The 22,765-nt window shown below is 40.6% G+C and overlaps 1 protein-coding gene across 6 annotated transcripts in view; it reads left to right on the top strand.

Moving 5' to 3' along the window:
- The first annotated feature begins 12,270 nt into the window (after positions 1-12,270).
- Positions 12,271-22,765, top strand: part of LOC134636073 (protein turtle homolog B-like) — a 151,287-nt gene continuing 140,792 nt past the window's right edge. For all 6 annotated transcript variants that reach the window (XM_063485858.1, XM_063485855.1, XM_063485856.1 and 3 more), the window contains exon 1: positions 12,271-12,529. In XM_063485858.1, the coding sequence (XP_063341928.1) occupies positions 12,466-12,529 (64 nt within the window). In that variant the 5' untranslated portion in view covers positions 12,271-12,465. The remainder of the gene's footprint in view (positions 12,530-22,765) is intronic.

Below are 22,765 nucleotides of genomic sequence, written 5' to 3'. Positions count from 1 at the left end.
AAAGCGCTACATAGGAATCAGTCTGTCCATTTACCATGATAGGATGCCACCTATGCAACGAGTCCACTTGTGATATTTCCTCACTACTAAACATTCCACAGTCAGCTGTTAGTGGTATTATGTATAAAATAGGTGTACTATAACAAATTGGAAGTGATTGGGAATGACTTGTCACTTTGGGAATGACATCAACTGAGCCGCAAAGTGGAAGGTCATGTAAAATCACAAACCAGGGGGTCAGTGGATGCTGAAGCACATAGTGAGCAGAGTTGTCAACTTTCTGCAGTCAGCTGCTGCAAACCTGCACCTCCAAACTTCATGTGGCCTTGAGATTAGCTCAACAACACTGTGTAGAGAGCTTCATGGAATGGGTTTTCATGGCCAAGCAGCTGCATCCAAGCCTTACATCACCAAGAACAATGCAAAGCGTCAGATGCAGTGGTGTAAAGAATGCCAACACTGGACTCTAGAGCAGAGGAGACGTTTTCTCTGGAGTGATGAATCATGCTTCTCCATCTGGCAATCTGATGCAAAAATCTGGATTTAGCAGTTGCCAGGTGAACAGTAGCTGTCTGACTGCACTATGCAAAGTGTAAAGTTTATTGGAGGAGGGGTTGCTTTTGGCTAATAAAGAGCTTAGCCCTTTAGTTCCAATGAGGGGAACTCTAATGCTTCAACATACCAAGACATATTGGACAATTCCATGCTCCCAACTGTGTGGGAACAGTTTGTGCTTCTGGAAGAATAGTTAAAAATTCACAGTTCATATGTGTGTGAAGGCAGACGAGCAAATACTTTTGGCAATGGTGTATCTTGACTTGGTCTTGGTGTTGTGAATAGATATTTTGCCATTTACCACTGACTGGTCTCAGCTGTTTTAAGCTCCACAGTTTCTAAGATTGAAGTGAGCCTCTCGTGTGAAGACTGGCTTCTCATCATTTTTTTAATATCCACAAGGTTATGTGCTGTGAATACATCTCACCTGGTAAGACTGGTAATCTGCTTCTGGGAGAAAATTAGGAGTAGAAACAACCTGAACTATGGCACTGCTGTTGTGTGGAAGTATATAGTACAGTTTTTTACCCCTTCCCTACCCCAAATTTACCTCCACATGACTATGTTCACATTCAGAAATAAAATTGCATTTGAAGGAGCAAAATTATTGCAAAATAATAGAAGGGGCCCCAAGATGATCGTGAATATATATATATATATTTGGCCAAATTTAAATCAGGTAAAAATTTTGGATTATTCCTTGGAAAAGAGAATTCTCAACAGTTTGCTGTCCCTTTAATACACATGGTTTTTCAATTTTGTATTTATTTTTTGAGAAGGGATCTTGTATAATTATTTTCATCAATGTTTTTATGCACCCTTTAACAAGCACCATTGCTCATAAGTTCTAGATGTTCCCTGACTAAACATCACAGCCTGACATTTGAACATCAGTGAGTCATGGGGTCACAACTAATTCAGACATGTGTGGAAAAAACTGCAGAACACAGAGAAGAAATGCTGGAAAAGTTTTTAGAAAAAACAATCGCTAAAGAGAAGTCAGAGTTGGTGAGTTTTACATGTAGGTAGGCGTTAGAATCAAGTTTTGACAAAGTCTTATGATGTGAAGAGAAAACCACTCATGGGACACAGATTGCACATCCTTTTTCTGGTGTCAGCTACAAAGTGGTACTACAACTGTGGCAAAAAACAAAGCATCTTCTTCATTAGAAGCTTAGCCAGGGAACATAATTCAGGGAGTGATTAGACATGTTTTGCCCAGAGAAATTAGCAGCATTATAAAGTACTTTTGATGTGGCAGCGTGGAACCAACAGGATCTAACGCCCAGCTACAGATCAGTAAGATATTGTCATTGTCATTGCTGCATGATTCAAGTGAGCTCGAGCTTCAGGACATGAACTGTAGAAAATGGCTTAGTGTGGTTCATTGGCGTAATAAAGCCGTAGAAATTACTTTGTAACCTTTTCCAGACTGATGGATGTCACTAACTTTGTTTCCCATCTATTCTTGAGTGCCTTTAGATTGTGGCATGTATATTTGGCATGCAGACTGGGGCAGCCAGGGATCAAACCATCAACCTTCCAATTAGTATGTCTGTGTAGGTTCTCAGTGATCCATACCTATTCTTCGATTATACAAACTTTGAATAATCAGGATCCTGCAACACCAGCAGAAAACATTCCCTTTAAAAGCCAGAAGGGAAAGAAGAGGAACGCACACATTCGAAGAAAGCTCTTAAAACATGTGGTTACCCCAACTGGGCTTTCATCAAATCAGCAAAGATGCACAAGAAAGAAGGTCAGACACCAACTAGTGAGAATCACAATGACAAACAGAACAACACTGTCATTTCTTATGTAGCAGGTTTATCTGAAAAACTCAGCATAATTTGCTCCATACATGACATCCCGGTGTACTTCAGACCCAGCCACACCCTCAGAGATGAACTGTTTGATCTTAAGAGCAAAACACCCAAACATAAACTAAACACCATAGTGTATGCTGTGCAGTGCAGTAAGGAGTGCTCAGACCTCTGCACTGGAGAAACCAGACAACCACTCCATAAATGCATCACACAACACAGAAGAGCCACCATCACAGGACGAGACTGAGCTGTACATCGGCATCTAAAGGTCACCTTTTTGGGGATGTCAGTGTTCACATTTTGGACAGAGAGAACAGATGGTTTGCAAGAGGGGTGAAAGAAGCCATCTATGTCTCTCCACTATTTATGTCCACTGTGAACGACTATTCTTGAACAGAGAGGGTGGTTTACCAGACCAATTGTCTGCCACCTACAATCCAGTTTTCATATCCTTTTCCAGGTGGCTCAACCCAAACTTACATCTTGCGTCAGGTGATCTCAGTAAGTCACATAATAGGCTGAGGCAAGGTCCCACAACGGTTTCCTCTGTTGATAATGACCTACACCTTTTTTCACACCTCGGCTCATGTGGTGAGTCACAGGATCAATAGTGAGGGTCAACTCCCACTGGAGCTTAAATACCTGGGACTCTCCACCATTTGATTTTAGAACTGAAGAAGCTTCTCAGATGGGAGGTCAAATGTCTTCAAGAAACTTAAAGAAGTCCAGTCACTTTCTCTCCATATTCCTTAGACTTCCAATTAGTAGATGACCTGTACTGCCTCCTGAGCTACAGCCACCCCAATGCACTGTGTATTCTGATACAGTTCTATCAGAACCAGCTTTAATTTTTCAGCAATTTAAGCTATAGTGGCTTGTCTGTTCAATTCAATTCTTATTTATTTAAACAGCTCAAAATCACAATACAGTTATATTGTAAGGTAGACCCTACAATAATACATACAGAGAAAAACCCAACAATCATATGGCCCCCTATAAGCAGGCACTTTGGCGACAATGGGAGGGAAAAACTCCCTTTTAACAGGAAGAAATCAGGCTCAGGGAGGGGCGGCCATCTACCTTGACCGGTTGGGGTCAGAAAAGGAAGACAGGATTAAAGACATGCTGTGGAAGAGAGCCAGAGATTAATAACAAGTATAATTCAGTGCAGAGAGATCTATTAACACATAGTGTGCGATAAGGTGACTGAAGAAGAAACACTCAATGCATCATGGGAATCCCCCAGCAGCCTACACCTATTGCAGTATAACTAAGGGAGGATTCAGGGACAGCTGATCCAGCCCTAACTATATGCTTTAGCAAAAAGGAAAGTTTGAAGCCTAATCTTAAAAGTAGAGATAGTGTCTGTCTCCCAAATCCAAACTGGAAGCTGGTTCCATAGAAGAGGGGCCTGAAAACTGAAGGCTCTGCCTCCTATTCTACTTTTAAATACGCTACAACAACAAGTTAGCCTGCAGTGCGAGAGTGAAGTGCTCTGATGCGGTGATATGGTACTATGAGGTCATTTGTTGGATGGACAACAAGGACCAGCCTTTGCTCCCCATGCTTGATCAATGTGCACTTCAGCAACAGCCTGATTCAAATCTGCTAAATGTCCTTTATCACATTTAGATCCCTCTGTTTTCTTTGATTTATTCAATATAGGCAACTTTATACTAAAATTACATATTTATATTAACAGAATACATTTATGACCATATTAATGAAAAAACTTAATGAAATATTCAAATGACATACTTAACATGGCTATGGCTCTAGTTGCTAGTTTATTGGTCAGCTACTAGAGACCTTGCATTGTACAATTTTCCATTAGGTGTGGCTTTCCAGAGTTTTCTTGACCAAGGATGAAATGGATTTTGGCAGCCAATGAATAATACAAATGTTACACAAACCCTTATATGGTGGAATTTTAAGGACATGGAAGATGATTCCTTTTCTCTGGTTAAGCTTTCAAAGGAATAGAGGCCGGTTGTAAAGTGCTACCTCCCTGATAAATATATGAGCTTCGTAAAAAAAAAATTAAAGGACTTTCCTGGCATGGAACTGTGAACTGGTCTGTGAAGAAGGCCCAACAAACAGCCCAGAGCTCCAAGCTTCACGTGACTGTGAGGCTTCACCTAAATGCTGCTTGAAGGATTAGATCCTCCCTTCCTTGGATCTTTTTCAAACTGAATGAACAAATTAATTTTGAGCCTCATGACTTTCATCTGTACAGAACTGACCCCCCCCCCCCCAAAAAAAAAACTAAATTTATTACAGATGACCAGTCAGTTTAGTAACTGCAACTCCTTTTGTGAAAAAGTAAAGGTCAGACTGACAATAAATTCGGACAAGACCATTTATTGTCAGCGATAGAATCAGCTTACAGGCAGCTACTTATTACTTAAGGATAGCTTTGAGGTGTTTGCACTTTGACTTCTTGTGCAAATTTTAATCTGGTCTATCACTTTATGCTCTTACCAAATTTTTCCCCTGTTTTCTGTGCAGTGACGCATGCCCTGCGCACATGCCAGTTTGAAACAGATGGGAACACCTCCACAGCATCTGCAAACTAACAAGACTGGTAACACAGAACGGCATAAAACACGAAAGTTGATTCAGAAGGCACACAATTTCAGCTTAGGTGGAAGACTGAGTAGGCTACTCCTAGGCCCATGTTTTTATTTTAAAATATAATTTTGCTGTCGTTTTAAATCCACACACTAGCAGAAATATCATCATAGAGTAGAAAAAGGAGGTTTCAGTGAGCTACTGCACTGTGGCACAGTCCTGCAACTGAAAGTAAATGTTCAACAACAATGCAAAATGAAGGCATAGTAGTTGGATGATCTCTCAGATGTCTCAGTAACTCATATCAGAAGATGATCCAGGAATACTGCACACATGAGAACAAACAGGAAAGGCAGAAGCAAGTGTAAAGTACAAACCCATTTAAGAGGAGCGCATAACATCTTTGGAGGTTCTCCAGCATCCCTTTGTTCAGCCCTGGCCTCTCTAAGAGTTCCCCCTGCACTGACATGAGTAGCACAGGGGGACAAAACCTTGCAGTCTCTCAGCAGCCTTCAAGCTGGAAAAGAGAAAGACCACACGAATCAATCTCCAGCATTGCTTCTTTGACCCTGGACAAAAGTGACAAAAACACAAATAGGGGTTGGAAAAGGCAATTAACAGCACATTACACTCCAAAAATTAATTAAGCTGCTCCAATAATTATCACTTTGGCTGTTTGTTTTTTTTTTCACTCCCCCCGGCCCAACCAATCGCAGCAGATGGCTGTTCCTTCCTGAGCCCGGTTCTGTTAGTGGTTACTTCCTTTCAGAAAGGATTTTTTCTTCCCCACTGTTGCTAAATGCTTGCTCATAGGGAATCATCTGATAGTTGGGGTGGCCAAAACTCTAGGGGAGCTATTCTACAATTGCAATATTTCTACAAACAAATGAATATGGTCTTGAACTTGGGCACAAGTTTGCTTAAAATCTCTCAATACTCAAAGTGGAGCAGCAGACACCTTACCATTACATTGGTCCTTAAATCATACCTAAAACACCATGTTAAAGATAAATTCAATACAAATTGGAAATAAATTGTATATTAATTAAATAAACCTGCTTTAAGCATCAACTTATTGTTGTTTGTAATTCTTTATCAATATATAAATAAAGAATTACAAATTTATAAATATATAAATATGTATCCCTTTGGGATACTAGTAGACATACCTGTGTTATAAATGCTAAAATCCTCAGAAAAGTTGAGCTCTGACCTTAAAGTTACTGAGATTTAAACTGAACAGAGATTTTCCATAGGTGCAGCTATGGTATTGATTCGAAAATTCTAATTGCCTCGTTCTTGAGTTATTGCTTTCACAAACTTGGGTGTCCACAGTGCCCCACCATATACTAAACTCAAAAGATTAAAAGGTGTTTTTTTTTAGTTTTTTCATAAGCATTAGAACACACAAATAACAAAAATGGCAACAGTATTGTCATTGCAGTGCAATGCAGTGCAAAAATCAAAAGAAAAAATACATAAATTGATAAGTGAGACAGTCTGTGTCAGCACAAAGGGGAACACTGAGACTTCAGAAGATTTTTACTACGTCTGTCTAATTCAGCCACATATTTGTTTCAAATAACTTTCAGATTTTTCACATAAAAAGCAGCACCAATTTTGTCATTCATTATTTCCTGTAGAAGCACTTTATAAGGTGTCGTTCATGTGAACATGATGCACGTTTTGCGCCCATACAATAGAATAGATGAATGACATTGAGGTCAATCGATCAAACGATGCCCACATGGATATGAAACAGGAAACATTATATTGAAACATTCTGACACCTTTTCATTGGATTAGACTGGAATTATTGAAATGTTCTATGTTTGATCAGTTTGATCGGTTTTCATGATCTCTGGAATTAAAGATTTACTAACACTATACTAAATTAATTCAGGTATGTATATATTTGACCTAGTCAGTTTTGAAGATTAACAATGACTAACACTGAGCAGTGCTGATTTTCTAACACTGGAGTATTTCTAACATTTTGAGTTATTTTCCAGTGTTAGAAAATCAGCACTGCTCAGTGTTAGTCATTGTTAATCTTCAAAACTGACTAGGTTACTGTTAAAAAATATAACACTGTCAAAAGTGTTCATTTAACACTCAACAGCGTTATATTTAACACTCAGAGGACACTATATATATATACTATACACTATGTATATATGTGTGTATATATATAGTGTATATATAATATATATATATATATATATATATATATATATATATATATATATATATATATATATATATGTATATATATATATATGTATATGTATATATATATATAGTGTGTATATATATATATATAGTGTGTATATATATATATTTATATATACACTATATATATAGACCATATAGACACTCTCTAGTGTCAATTTAACACTGGAGATTTTGCTGTGTATAAAGCCACGGTAGCTTCTCTTCACCCCGTCTCTCGCCTATGACAGCTAGGATAGACTCCAGCCACCCTGACAGACTGAATTGGGCTTTCTTTTATTGAGTACAGAAGCTGAATTACTCTAACGTTTACCAAAGAATTGTTCTACACAAGTGCTAAACTTCAGGTTAAATCTGGCCCATGTATAAAGTTGTTATTGTAGTTCACATGTATTTGCAGTTTCCTTTCCAAGGCCTACAGGGAGGCTTCAATACAAAACACATCCAGGATATCAAGACATTGTTTCTCTTAAGTGAGCTGAGAAATTTGCAGATTTATGAACACAAATCAGGTCAGATGTAACTCAGATTTCAACCGTAACCCAGAAGAGATCTTGCATATGAAGAAAGAGCTTTTATATCTTAGGTTATGTGGAAGCAGCTTTTTCATTGCTTATTTTTAAACTTTTCTACTGCTTTCCAGTAACCAACCTTTCTTCATACAGTAAGCTATGGCAGTGGATAATGACACAATAACTTGTTCATTACAGCTAAGGGAATTTTAACTGAAGAATCTATTTCATGGCTGAATCAATCTTTGATGGAGAGCAAATATTTGCTGGAGGATGCATTGTGTCCCTCATATCTTTTAAAAGTAGCCACAACTTGGAATCAGAACTTCTGTATTTTACGCCATCTTTGCTGTTGTAACAGTCATAACTGGCACAGGTTTTTGGACCCAAAGGCCGAACCTGAGAGAGGAACCAGGTTTACTTAGCTACTGCAGTTCCCTCCTTTATTGCATACGCCACTTTCTCAGCTCAGCTTACTTCAGAGGGGAACGAATGAGGAAAAGGAAACATGTTGACCTTGTGTACAAAGGTTGCATTGGCAATCAGATTGGGCTTAATGGTGATGATATAAAGGCTACTGGTTATGTGACATTGGAACACTAAAAGGTCAGAACTACTGGCCCTTTAAATCAAAAATAAGCTGTCTGACTTTGATGTGATGTATATTTGTTTATTTGATATAAAGTGACTAAACTTTAAAATCCACGGTAAAAAAAAATGGTGTCTTTGGCCAACAAATGATAAAAGAATACAGACAGGCAGTACAAAATCATGAAAATGTATGTTTCCATCTGTTCCAGTTTGTCATGTTGATGTTTTAAGTGGTGGTTTAGGGAAATGTTTGCTTGTTTTAAGGTTGAGCCTTTGGCAGAGCCTTTCTTCATGAATTTTCCGGACTTTTAGAAGAACGTTTGTCACCGTTGCACAACAACACACATTAATAACTGTAAGGTGCAGAGTGTGTTGATGCATGCTGAATCATCCAGGTAAGTAAATCCCAAAAGGTTGATGTAGGGTTTAAAAACACTACGTCCAGATGAACCAAAAATCAACCTGTTGGGATGTAAGGTGTAAAGTGTATCTGGTGTTGTGAGAAGCTATGAATCCACCCCGACCAATTTACACAGACGGGGATTTCTATAAATATATTCTGAAGTTTGTTGTTGCTCATAATGGCTCAAGTTATCCCTGAGGGATAATGGCCATTAGAGGTCGCTGTCACTTTGGTTATTTGAAGGTATATTTGGACTCCAGACACAAGGCCAAAGGATCACAAAATTGTAGAAAAACCATGACTTGTAACAGTAAATATCAGTGAGTTGAAAGTAACGTACACTGAGGATCAGGATACTTAAACTCTGTGGTGAGCAAGAATTTTAGTATCTACAGTCTTCTTTTGTAAATCCAGACATGGTGATCCTGGGAAGCTTAGACATCTGACTCTAGTAAAACTAACAGTCATTTTGAATATTATTTATTATTATTAATAACAACAACAACAACAACAACAACAATAATAATAATAATAATAATGATGATGATGATTGTTAATACTGTACCTGCATGAAATGAGCTCTGCTCTCTGTGCCTCTGCCTTCTGTTACCTGTATACATAAAAGAGAACTCAAAGGTAATATGGAAAAGTTATATTAAACATAGTATTTACTTTTTTAGTCTGCTTTCCAGGCTTCTCATCTAAGCAATAATTTGAAAAGTTTAAGTTTTTGCTTAATCACATGTTCTTGTTTATCAAATTGAATTCATTATCTCTGATATTTGGACAGGTCCCACTAAGTGACATCATTTTAGATGTTTTCCAGATTTGTTTTTTATTTTTTTTAATTAAAATTGAGCTTGTGCAGGTAGAATATAGAGAGAAAATGTAGAGCATGTCTTTAAATGACATGATACTAGTTTGTGTCATTGTTACAGCTTATAGCCACAACAGTTGATGGATTACACCTGGCTCATTAAACAACAGAGAGGAATAAAAGCCTCTTGGAGTTGAGCATGGTCGTGTGGCTCAGATAGTGTGATGAAAGCCTAATTTCCATATGCTATTTGCACTTCACACAGCACCTTTAAAGCCCACTGCTCAGTGTGGCAGTGATCCAGGCTGTACTCTAGTCTTTACAGAGGCCAAAATGGCCGTTGAACATCAAGAAAGTAGACCTTACTTTGCATCTATGTGACGGCAATGTCACTGTCAGAGACACTGATATGCTGGTGCTTGACATGCCACATGCTTCTGCCTGCTTTCTGGTTGAAACAAGTGATGCATGTTTTTCCTGGTTAAACTGTTGTGACAACTGTCTGTCTACAGTTCAGTTTTTTTTATCTACAAGTTTGACCTGAGTGATAACATAGTTTCAACCACAATGCTGCGAATGTTTACTTGGGTATAATTGTAGTTTAATCCATCAGGCTATAAATTTCATACTGTTTCTGACATGATGGCTTAGATGAGTTGCTTGACTGTTTACTTTAAGCGATCATAAGTGACAGGTGAGTTTCCACTTCTGCCAGTTTTATTGAGCTGGGGGTGTGGCTTTTGAAGATTGGCTATGGCAACTCGCACCATTGGCTCTATTATCCAGTAGACTTGAAAACATGTTTAGCCTTGTGGGGTACCTCAGGGATCTGTCTTGGGTCCAATTCTCTTTTTACTTTATATATTCCCCCTAGGCCAAATTATTAGACAAATTCTCTTCCACTGTTTTTATGCTGTACAGACTCCATCGATTCTTTTAAAAAGCAGCTGAAGACATTTTTTATAGATAGGCTTTCAACTAATTAGTTGTTTTTATGTTGTATTTTATTGTTTTACATCGTTAGGTGTTGTATTTTCATTCTTTGTATTGTGAAGTACTTTGTGATTTTCATCTGTGAAAAGGGCAATATAAATAAATTATACTTACTTACTTACTTACAAATGATTATCTATTGAAAATAGCACACTAGTCTATTTGGCCAAATCCCAGTCTGGGCCCCACACCTCTCCCTTAACACAGCAGGGGTATGAACCATACTCTAGTGTGGAACAATATCTATGCACCTACATATATGACGACTGCTAATAAATACAATTACATAATTATTGAACTGATTATGACACTCCTTTAAAGAAAAGTTTTGAAAGTTGCCAAAATGTCTTAGTGAAATTAAGCAGATTTTGTTAAACACACAAAATTGTTACATATGTCCTTTAGAAAGGAAGATTTGACTATTTTTTCTACAAGTATAGCATCCCAAAGTTAACTCAGCTGTGGATTTGTCAGACCTGAATCATTTGCTTAAACCTCACTGATCTTAGCAGGGAAACTGGGCTGAACAGCAGCCAAAGTTTCGAATGGGAATCGTGGGAAACAGTGTAAATAAGGATATGAGTGACGCACAGGAATATGTTAAATAAAAATGACTTTAAATCACTTGTATTTGTCATCCTACCAGAGGCTATTAACAAAACCTCCTCCTCAAGGAGGTGTGGGGGTCCTTGCAGACCTTGAGGTAGAATTAGCTATGAGGCATGATGGATGGCTTGTGAGCAAGGCAGGCTGAGTCAGTTGAATTTAAAACTGCCATTGACGGAATCGTTATATGAAAAAGTGTGAATCATGCTGAATTCAGAAGTCTTGGAAATTAGTCAGGATTCTTTAATGGCAGTCTTGGTGACTTGGCAGACCACCAGCGCGTCATTTAAACAGTGAACTCATATTTCAGAAGGGATATGAATGCACGGGTGTGAGTCACGTGATGATGTCCCCCCAACACACACACACACACACACACACACACACACACACACACACAGGGCGGTGGATTCCTCTCGTCTTATTGCGCAGCATGATACTGCAGCTCCGCAACAGCTCCACACGCCAACCCACCTTGAAACGCTCCCTCCACTGCTGCATTCATGCTGTCCAAGAAAAATGGGAAGATGTAATTAATTACCTTTAAAAAGCTAAAATCAGGAAGTCATCGTTTTGTTCATAAGCACTGATTCCTTCGACTTGCAAAAATTCAGAGTCACGCATAAGCATCCACAGTCAAAGAGCAGTAAACGCCTTAAAGAAATAGGATTGGTTTCCATCCATTATAAAGGGTAACCACCTGTTGGGTTGTTTCTATCTGCGGATGTCTGACGTCTGGTTTTGTATAATAAGTTTTTCCCTTCAGTTTTATCATTGAGATGCTACACTTACCATATCGGATGGTTTGCCTCTAACTCTATTACAAGTGACCAACATAATATTATTTTCTCCGATACACGCCATTACAGCTGTTAATGTAAGTTTATTCGCACTGAAACAAACAAACCACAAAAAGCCAGCGACGAGCAGCTATTCCTGGGTGCTCCACCGAGCAGAGGTGTAGAACCTCCGAGCCTCACCATATGCCAGGAACGCATCACTCCAACTAGGAAAACGACAGCGCAGGTAACCAATCAGCGTCCGGAGCCCACCCACACCCTTCAATGAAACGGGTGTGGAGGCGGGCTCGTGGATATCTAAAGGCTCGCGCTTGGTTTCACAGCGTCGCCTGCTCTCGTCCCATTGGCGCAGGTGATCCAACTCAGGATGCGAGTGGAGAGCGGAGGAGAGGGGAAGAGAGAGGGAAAGCGCCGATGGAAAAGTGTCCAGGGCTCGGTTAACAAGAAGACAAGGATACCGGCCCGCTTCAGTTTGTCCTGGGGCACTCGGCGATGAGAGATTCACCGAAAGGGGCACTTTGAGATATGATGAGATTTATTTCTGGTCGGCAATAGTACTATGATTTGGTATGTGGCCACTTTGATAGCAAGTGTATTCAGCACCCGAGGAACGGCCGCTCAAGGTGAGTCGAAGTGCAGTGTGTGTATCCGCGGGTGCTCTTTGCTCAAGTTTTCACTTTGGCACGTTCAAACTATGAAATGGCTTTTTATGCTTTTCTTATTAGCTCACTCTGACTGTGTCGGCTCTGTGGGAAAATGTCAAAACAAGTTCATACGTGTGTTCATCACCTGAGTGGGTAAAGGATAAGGGACCGGTCCACCGTTAAAAGAAAAAAAAGGAGGAGGATAAACCTGGTTTAAAAATGCTTATTCCCGCCGTAATGTATCTCGGGAATTTGTGGTTATCATTGATAAATGGCACTGCCGAAGTTGTGACGTTTTTGGCTCCAGAGTGACAGATTTTGCAGTCTATTTGGGTTGGCATATTCCTCCCGAGACGCGTGAGTTTGGGCTCTCGCAGCTGTAGCAGCCTGTCTCACTGAGCTCCACGCCGGTCTGCAGCTGCTGAAATCTGAAGGCAGATGTGATTAGTATGGTGCGCTGGTGTAGATGTCATTATAATGCTATGAATGGATTAACCTCTTCCTGGGGAGCGGCTGAAGCTCAGCTGTGGCGGGCTTTGTCCGCTAGAGGGAGAACTTTGACATTTAGGGGAATTCACACGGTTGTCGTCACTCTTCAGGCTGCTTTTCACGCACTAATGACAAGTTGTGATGACTTCAGATTTCTTGGCTTGTTGACGTCATGGGTGAAAGATCATAACCTTTCCATGGGGCGCTGAGGGACTTCTTCTGAGAGGGTTAAGTGCAGCTGTTAACAAGCTTTATATTCAGAGAGCACATCAGTGTAGGAGGCAGTCTTTTGGTAAAAAAAGGACAAAAAACAGTGAAAAATTATAATTTTCTTAAAGCTAAGTTGACATATTGCTACTGTTTGTTCCGCCTTATCAGCGCTCCAAAGCTTGAGAATATTCACATAGCACATTGTTACTGTTTGTTCAGTCTGATCAACTCTCCAAAGCTCAAAAGTATCCACATAACTGTCTGTGAACCAGTTAATTGTCTGAGCTTTAATTCTATATGGCATCATTTCCTAGCCACATATAATTCAGTGGTCTGAAAGTGTGTCACGGAGTCTGAGTCTGTCTCACATCAATGATGTCATGCACAGGGAGGGATATGGCAGGCAAGCAAAGCTGCAATAGCGCTTTAACCTTAAAAATCCCCCACTCATCTTGGAGAGAGAGGAGAGATGCAGGCGACTGGGACAGCATATGTGTTTCGGCATGATTAAATGATAAGGAAGGGATTCTGTCAGCGAGCTGTCCACCACTGTGTGTCAGACTTTTGACACAACAGACATTTGCAGGTTTTTTATTATGTTTATTTTTGCTCACATCATTCTGGCGTGTGAGACAGGGCTCCGCTAGCTCCACTGCAAACAGTTATGTAATATGCAGCCTAAAGAGGATACACTTAAGCATCGCCTGCCAAAGGAAGGAGACTTAGAGCGATGTTTTTAAGCGGCTTCCCCAAGCTATTCAATGTCTGGGACAGCTGGCGACTTGCAGAAGGAGGAGCGATGGTGACTGGACTCGCGTTTTGTAAAGACTTCCCCCTTAGGAAGTCTGTCAGGTTATGCATCTGATCCTTGTGCTGTGACGGAGCTCTGCAGCATCCATTTTTGAGCACACAGGCACACTCACTGAGACAAACGGCCCGGCTGGTAGAAGCGGCGCAGGGCAGCATCCTTGCATCCGAGCGCTGCTGTCCCAAGCTGGCGGCTGGCAAGTGGCTCGACTTTAGCCATGTGATAACCTTGGACTTGAACCAGACTCCCTCACTTTCTCGCCAGCCTTCCTTCCTCTTATTTCATCCTTCCCTTCCCAACATTCTCCCTCTTCTCACTTATCCTGTCTGACTCAGGTTCTCGTCGCCTCCTCTTCCCGCTTTGTCTCTGTACATTTGCCCTGTCGTCTTCCTCTTCCATGCACTCAGATGAACTCGCTCCCCTCCAGGTTTCTAGTGGTCTCTCTCAGCACGGCTGGGTAGCCGAGGGATAGCAACATGGTGGGTTGTGTTAATGGAGGCTCAGGGCACCCTCTGCAGCGACTGTCTGCTGTCATTCACACACACACACACACACACCATATGCACACATGTCAGCGTTCTACTATCCCCTTGGGGAGCAGTGTGTCTTTAACCAGGATCTGAACATATGCCAACTAACAGGCTGTCTCCCCCAGACTAAGTGAACTAATTATAAATAAGCTGTGTGATAAATGCCACTCAGTTGCTACATAAATACACATGCTACGACATGCCAAGAGGGCTGGGTAGGAGGTGGGAAGTAGGGGCTGTTTGCTTTGTCGTGGTGTAAAAAGAGAATTTCCCTGTGCAGTTTTTACCACTTCATGTAATATTCAATTTCACTCATACGTTAATTACTGTGTGCTATTTCAAGCCTTGAGGAGCATTACTGTAAACATGACCTATGTGTAAATAAAAGAGGAAGGATGTTGTGCATCCTTAAAGTGCTTGAAAACTTAACCTTAAAAAGAGGCAGCCAACCCTTATCCTACTCCTCACCCTGACCCTAGGTGTGACCTAGGTACCTAGATACCCCTTTTCTATGACATCATACCCATCATACTCTGAAACAGAGTGTTTAGAGCAGTCTGAAGCTCGTGCTTAAGATCCACAGGGATGCATGCATTCATGGCCAAAACTTTGATAGTGTTGCCACTGCCGAAAGTAATTTTCCATGAATTTGAAACGTAAAAAGTAACGCAAGTAAAAAACAAATCAATAAAGTGAGACAAAGACAAAGTTTGTGCCACTGCTAAAGCTTTTAGCCACAGCTATACACTGACCTAAAATTTGAAACTTTGTTATTTGCTCATGTTTAATATGAGCATCTGTCAATTGAACAGGACACACAAGAGAAAAAAAATAAGGAGAAGCATAATAGGTCCACTTTTAAGAATGCTTTCGTAATTTTTCATGATCTGTGTAGACTGGTTCTAACTCTGATGTGTTTGTGCTCTGTTCAATTCTTTTGGACTGCTGAGAAAATAAACAGTGTGAACCAATAAACCCACAAACACAGAGACTTGGTTCAGTTTACATTTGGCTTAAAAACAAAGAAATAAGCCAGATGCTTTTGCAAAAAGCATCCGGGTTATTTTAGCATGAATGCACCGTTGGTGAATCCTGAGGTAGCAATAATTAGCACTTATACACAGTGTATCACTGTAAGTGCTAAATGAATATGAAGATCTTAACCTGATCAGTCAGTAGCAGTTGAAACTGTCTGTGTTTGTGTCCTCTGTGTGCTCTGTCAATTCATTAAGTCCACTAAAAATACAGCGTGAGCCCACAGTAATAATAGCACAACAATCCTGCCCAAGACGTCTCTTTTTCCTTGCATCGCTACCTGTTTGTCATTCTTCAGAACCTGTAATGGATTTGGAGTCTACAGTAATAACATAGTAATAAAGCTTATATAGCTCACATATCTAGTTGTGCAAGCACCCGTAGTACTTTTTTTATTCATCTTTCTCCATCTCCTGCATTTTTCTTCTGGTATTTTGTCTCGATCCTTGAATTGGGCAGAGATAGTCAACCCCAGAATGGTTTGTCAAAAAGTTGGGAAAATTGGTGCAATTGCCAATGGATGATATCCTCAGGGATGGATGAGTGGCGAAGTGATTGGCTGTGGCTCACCACCATTTTTCATGTAATTTCCAGTTAATGGCAATCATTATTATGATATTTATAAATAATTGAATCTTCATCACTGTAGTTTTATGTTGCTCAGATACCTGCTCTCTTTGAAAGGAACTTGTCCAACAATCACACTGATCATCGTCTTCAACCTTCAAACAGTAGAACCAGAAGTATGTTTCTGTCTTCTCGTTTGATTTTAAAATAGAATGCACATTTGCAGAGATGCTTATTATAACTATTGGTCTGTTGGGAAAAAAAGGAGCGAGCTAGGTCAATTTCATGACTGTTTAGTTGGTGCTCTTCCACTTATGCTCTGCTATGCTAAACGTAAGTTTTTCATCATCTTACACTGATCTGTAAATGTCTGTTTGTGAAGTGAGAATTAAACTCCTTGTATGTATGCTAGTAAGCGAGCGATGCCGTGCTTTTTGTTTGAGGCAAACATGATAGTGGGTGTAAAGCGCTCCCTTAATGAGTGCACGTTAACTACTGTTGCATCACCCCCATGTCAAGGGTCTCAGTGATTGGAACCCACTCAGGGGGACAACAGTAGGAGTGAGTGATTGCTGTTGTGTGTCACCATCACATCGGAGTGTGATAATGTTAGAAAAAGTAATGGACATAGTATGCTTTTTTTTAATGGTCCCAGTCAGTATATCCACATGGAAACCACATGGAAAAGTAAACAAATCTTAAAATTAGGGCTTCAAGTTTAAATTAGGGCAAATTTTAGTCATGATCACAATTTTGGCTTCACATAATCAATTAAATATGATCGAGCAACATTGAAAATGTGTGCTCCGCCAATAGAATGCAAAGCAAAAGCAAGTCATGCGCTCCCTCAATCACTGCCTGATGATGTTCCTGCATGTGCCAATCACAGCTGTTCCTGCACCCTGCAGTGTGAAGTTTTCTGGGCTGTCTCTGTGAGTACCACTGTACAAAAGAAAAAAATCAAATGCCTGGGACAGCAGAAGGTGAAGAGCTTTTTCCTCAAAAAGGATCATCTTCCATTGTTTGGAAATACTTTGAATATTTAGAAGTGATGTTACCCAAGAAAAAATCATCCACCTCACACAGATACACATCACCAACACAATCACATTCCACTTGACCAAAGATGTGTGTCCAATAAACATAAAGAGTGATGAAGGTTTGCAGCCTGAATAACCCTTTGTTACGCCGCAGTTTGCCAAACCTGCTGGGGGTTTCCCATGAAGTCTTTCTTCTACACTCAGCTTTTTTTTCATTCACTATGTGTTTATACAGTACACCACTGCATTTAATAAATAGTGATTATTAATCTCTGGCTCGCTTCTCGTTTTTCCACCGCTGTGAATTGGGAGTTTTCCCTTCTGGCTGTTTCCAAAGCTGTTGCTCATAGGGGGTCATCTGGTTTGCTCCAGCTGTTCTCAGTCAAATCTTGCAGGATGCATATACAGAGGCCTCTATGGTAGATTCAGTGAAATGAGATTCATCTGGGCCTAAGTTGTGTTACTGACTGAGTGATGTTGTCAGAGCATGTGTATTTTGGGCAAAACTGAGCTGGCACGGAGCGCTGCTGCCTAATGCCAGGCTCACACTGTGCGATTTTTTCAGTCGCGCGATTCAGCTCCTGCTCAAACTGTACGATTGACTCGCAGGGGTTAGAAGTTCACAGGTCACGATGCAGGGTCTCACACTATACGGCCCGATGCTCTGATGCGACCTGAGTGCTCACACTGTGCGTCCATAAAATGAAGGTTATAACAGAAAATCTGTCGCTCCCTCTCCCTCTCTGTCTTTCACTCACATAGACACGCACACCACCACCATCAACTTTGCTAAATTGCTAATTAAAAACATTGATCAGGCAGCTGTGATTGAGCAGCAATGTAAATCCAACTATTTTCACGGTTGTTGTGGTCGTGATAATTTTGTGAGGCCACATCGAAAAGGCTCGGGTGAGCTTGCCATAGTTCTACAAGTTGTGCCTCCATCGCTTGTGTCCAGATCACACGCTGCACTCCCGTGCTGCGCCGTCTTTTTCGCTGACATTTGTGTTTGCGCGTGCGCAGTGCGAGAAGCTGCGGTGACACCCTCACGACGGTCGCGAAGCGATTGATGATCGGGAGCTGGTCGTGAGGTGTTAATCGCCTCTCGTTACCCCACGTATACTACACGATGCACGACGCACGATGAAGGCCAAAATCGGGCCGATCGCCAAAACGGTCGCACGACTCAAAAATCGGCTCAAAATGGGCCAAAAATCGCACAGTGTGAGCCCGGCATAATTAATTGAACTCTCACAAACTTTCCTGGTATCCCAGTTTTTTGATGATCCCTACAGTATGATCACTTAATGAGCAGTCTCGCTGTAAGTGGGTGGCTGCTTGGCAAAAATAAAACTGCTGACCAAGAAATGGGAGACTCGTGTCTCATTTGCAGCGTGAATTTAAATCCTGCGGGTGTTCAGCATTTTCTCATTGAAGGACTTGTGTTTTCTGAGTGGGCTGAGAGTTGCTTTTCATTAGGAATGCTCAGATCCGACCTCTTATTGATCCGATTACTGATGTTAATGACCTAATTTCTACACATGCAGTATAAATCGATAGATCACCTGTTCGCATCTTTTCTCATTCTGTTGGCATTATAAACAGCTTCTTTCATTTATGCAATGTACACTCTAAATACAGAATTTTAGAGTCACATCGAAAAGGGCGAAATATGAATTTACTCTATATTAATAGTTCAGCAAACTAGTTAGTAACTTACTTAATGCAGAGAGTTCTGAGAGATAGTGGTCGGCATCACAGCCTCAAAATCAAAACCAGGGGCATTTTCCATCCTTTTCCAATGAGCTACCGTCAGTGATGACATGCTTCCTAACTGAAAGTGTGAATTTCCTGAAACAAGGTGCCAACAGCAGCATCATTCAGTAATAGTGACATAGCATTATATCCCATGACACAGCATAAGTCAAATAGTGTTTACAAATATCCTAGTTAGTGTTTTCCCTGTAAAATGTAAGTAAAAGTATAATATAACTCCTTAACACTTTAACAATAACCAAAGCACTCTAACCATGTAACTATGCAGGAGCTGCATTTGGGTTGCGCATCATCAGCTGCATGTATTTCCTCCTCTCTAGCCTGGTAGTACTCAACAGTGTTTTTGCCTCAAGTGGTGAAAAAAGCTTGTTGTCTCCACATTTAGCAGCAGCAGTTGTCTTGTACATTTTGTAAAGCATTGTGCTTTATTGGTGGTTGCTGAAGTGGATCCCTTTTTAAGTAATAAATCATCATAGGAAAAGCTGATACGGGACTCTCAGACGTGCCGAGGCTTGTGTTGTTGTAATGCACACCAGGGAATACAAATGCATGGTGTTGCTATAGCAATGATATCATGATATGACACTTTTATATCACATAAAAATGTATACTATAATGTGTATTATTGCAGGGATATGATATGGCACAGCCCAGCTGAGAGGACTGTAACCTACATGTCAAAATAAGGCCCCATGTGTCATTTTAGGTCCATTTTTACCTGAATATTTGTTGCTTCAGTGTGCTCATCAATGCATGGCACAGTCAGGTTTGCCTCCACAGTACTGCATGTTAACAATGTAACAAAAGGGAAAAGCAAAGGTACATGCAGACAATTATAGCTGAAGTGGGAAACTGAGATGATATCTTTTTCAAGGCTTTTGTGTTATTTTAAAGCTTTAATATAGTAGCAAAGATATGGAGTCATGGAACGGGAACAGAAGCTTCAGAAAGTCATTGAAGCAAACATTTAGTTTCTTTGAGCCAAATCTCAGTGTGGTTTCATCTTTGGACCCAGATTCATTCTGAAGGCTAGACTCAGCAGTATGGTAAAGTACATGACTGTTTCTTTTTTCTTTTTCTTTTTTTTTTAACATGCTTCTGTGATGCATAGAACAAAAATATGCATTTCATTAATTTCACAGAATTCTCTTAGCAAATAAATTTGCTTATAAAACGTTTGGCCACCACTATTTGACTTTAGTCAACTGGTCAAAATTCCAATTGCTGTCATTTTCAGGATCTTGAGAAAAGGTCCTGTAAGTTGCCTGCATGGTATACTTCCTGCAACAAGGCTAAAGGCTAATAAATGGTTAGTGAGGACTGTATGAGGCATACAGTGTAAATTAAAATTTATATGCATGCTCTTGTTTTGAATATTTTTTCCCAGTGTGCCTATTATTCAACAAAGGAACAATTTATAAATCATCGTCTTGCATCTTTTTCAGCATTATGTACTGTGTCTATATCAATATGGGTGTCAGTCTCAGAGAGGCCAATATTAGCTGATAATAGTAATTCATCAGTATGTGAATGTAGGTGTGAGTCAGAAGATGCACAGACTGAGCTGTGTGCATGCAAATTGCTCTCCAATGCTAAACACTCAACTTTCTAAAGGTCATGCATCCTGTTAAAATGAGAATGTATCTTAGTTTAAATCCTCTTGCATAAAAAAGACGCAGTTTAAAGTTGGCACTTGTCAGTGGATATTTTTAGACTGAATTTTCTGCCTGCCAGCTTCATGTCGAGTTAATGTTCTCAGGCATGTGGTCGTACTCTTTGAAGCTGGATCATTGTCACTCTGGTTTACAGCTATGGAATACCCCCTTGTAAACTTTATCCAGCATTTATTTAAATATTAGTTTGGCTAAGATGAAAGCAGGTTTTCCTTCTTCATCTTGAACTGAAACACAATAGTAAGAAATACTAATCACATTCTTAGGTCCCTGTGATGCCAAAGACCTATAGGATACTGCAAAAGAAATCACATCAGGAGTCTTTCAGTGGAGTTGCCTATACATGTAAGTCCATCCATCCATCCATCTTCCTCCGCTTTATCCGGGGCCGGATCGCGGGGACAGCAGCCTAAACAGAGAAGCCCAGACCTCCCTCTCCCCAGCCACCTCCTCTAGCTTATCCGGGGGAACACCAAGGCGTTCCCAGGCCAGCCGAGAGATATAATCTATCCGGCGTGTCCTGGGTCTGCCCCGGGGCCTCCTCCCGGTGGGACATGCCCGGAACACCTCACCCAGGAGGCGCCCAGGAGGCATCCTTGTCAGATGCCCGAACCACCTCAGCTGACTCCTTTCGATGTGGAGGAGCAGCGGCTCTACTCTGAGCCCCTTCCGAATGGCTGAACTTCTCACCCTATCCTATCTCTAAGGGAGAGGCCAGCCACTTCCGCCGCTTGTATTTGCGATCTCGTTCTTTCGGTCACTACCCACAGCTCGTGGCCATAGGTGAGGATAGGGACGTAGATCGACCGGTAAATTGAGAGCTTCGCTTTTACCAAGACTGTACATGTAAGTAATGCATAAAAAAATTATTATGCCACCACCCAGTATCACAGCTTCCCTAAATTAACAGCTTTGGTATGTTTATTTTGAGCCCGTTCTCACTCCCGAGGCGTAACATCCCGACGTTTTGTCACGTCCTGCGGCGTTCCTGAGGAACGCGAAAGGTGACCTTCCACGTTGTTATGGTACGCGGCGGTTTCCAGCCCTGTACTGCAGCCCTAAACTTAACCTTATCACTAAGCCTAACCATAACCTTATGCCTAACCTTAACCATAACCTTATGCCTAACCATAACCTTATTCCTAACCTTAACCATAACCGTATCCCTACGCCTAAACCTAACCTTATCCCTAAACCTAACCATAACCTTATGCCTAAACCTAACCATAACCGTATACCTAAGCCTAAACCTAACCTTATCGCTAAACCTAACCATAACCTTATTCCTAACCTTAACCAGCACTTTAATGAGGTGAAATAGTGTTTTCTAAAGGGATTTTAAGGGAAAAAGCGAAGATGTGTAGATTGAGTCCAAACGGTTCTCATGTGTCCGCAGTTTTCCGATTTCGTGACGTAGGAACGCCTTGGGTGCCCGAAAACGTAATATGTTGACGATTTGTCACCTAGCGTAAAATGTTACGATTTGGGAGTGAGAACGAGTTGTTATTTTTCTATAATGGTAAATTGATCAGTTTGTTTAAACTCCTTAATTAATTTTAATGCTTAAATATAATTATTGTTGTTATCAAGTGCTTTTTAAATTTACTGTTTACAAAAAAGCTGATAAAATAGTATAGCATAATATTATTTTTTGATGAAGTGCAATCTAACGCAGCTCACGGTGAGATTTTTATAAACTCTAACTTTAAATCACATTCTGTTTTGACCACGTGTAAATGCACTGAGCTGCTACTATTTGATTGGTTTATGGTTAATGGGCAGTTGATCAGGTGCACAGGTCTAATAAAGTGGCGGACATGCACAGTACATTGTGCTTTGCGCATCACCACATGTGAAACCTTTCATTTATATAGAGCTTAATGGAAAGTAGCACTCTTGTTGCTTGGGGCAAATGGCACACTTCATAAAAGTCACCAACCTTTAGATGTCAATCAGCTTGTTATTTGGGCCAAGGAGCAGTGACAGACAGCTGCTGTCATTCCCCCTGAGCTCCCAGCAGCCTCCATTTGGGTTCAGTGAACCCGTCCACTGAGGGTACACAGCCACACGAACTGATGGAAAAGATT

This window comes from Pelmatolapia mariae, linkage group LG10_11 (assembly GCF_036321145.2).
Source record: "Pelmatolapia mariae isolate MD_Pm_ZW linkage group LG10_11, Pm_UMD_F_2, whole genome shotgun sequence".
Lineage (NCBI taxonomy): Eukaryota > Metazoa > Chordata > Actinopteri > Cichliformes > Cichlidae > Pelmatolapia > Pelmatolapia mariae.
The sequence above is the reverse complement of the archived record's forward strand: the minus strand, read 5'-3'. Positions and strand labels throughout refer to the sequence as shown.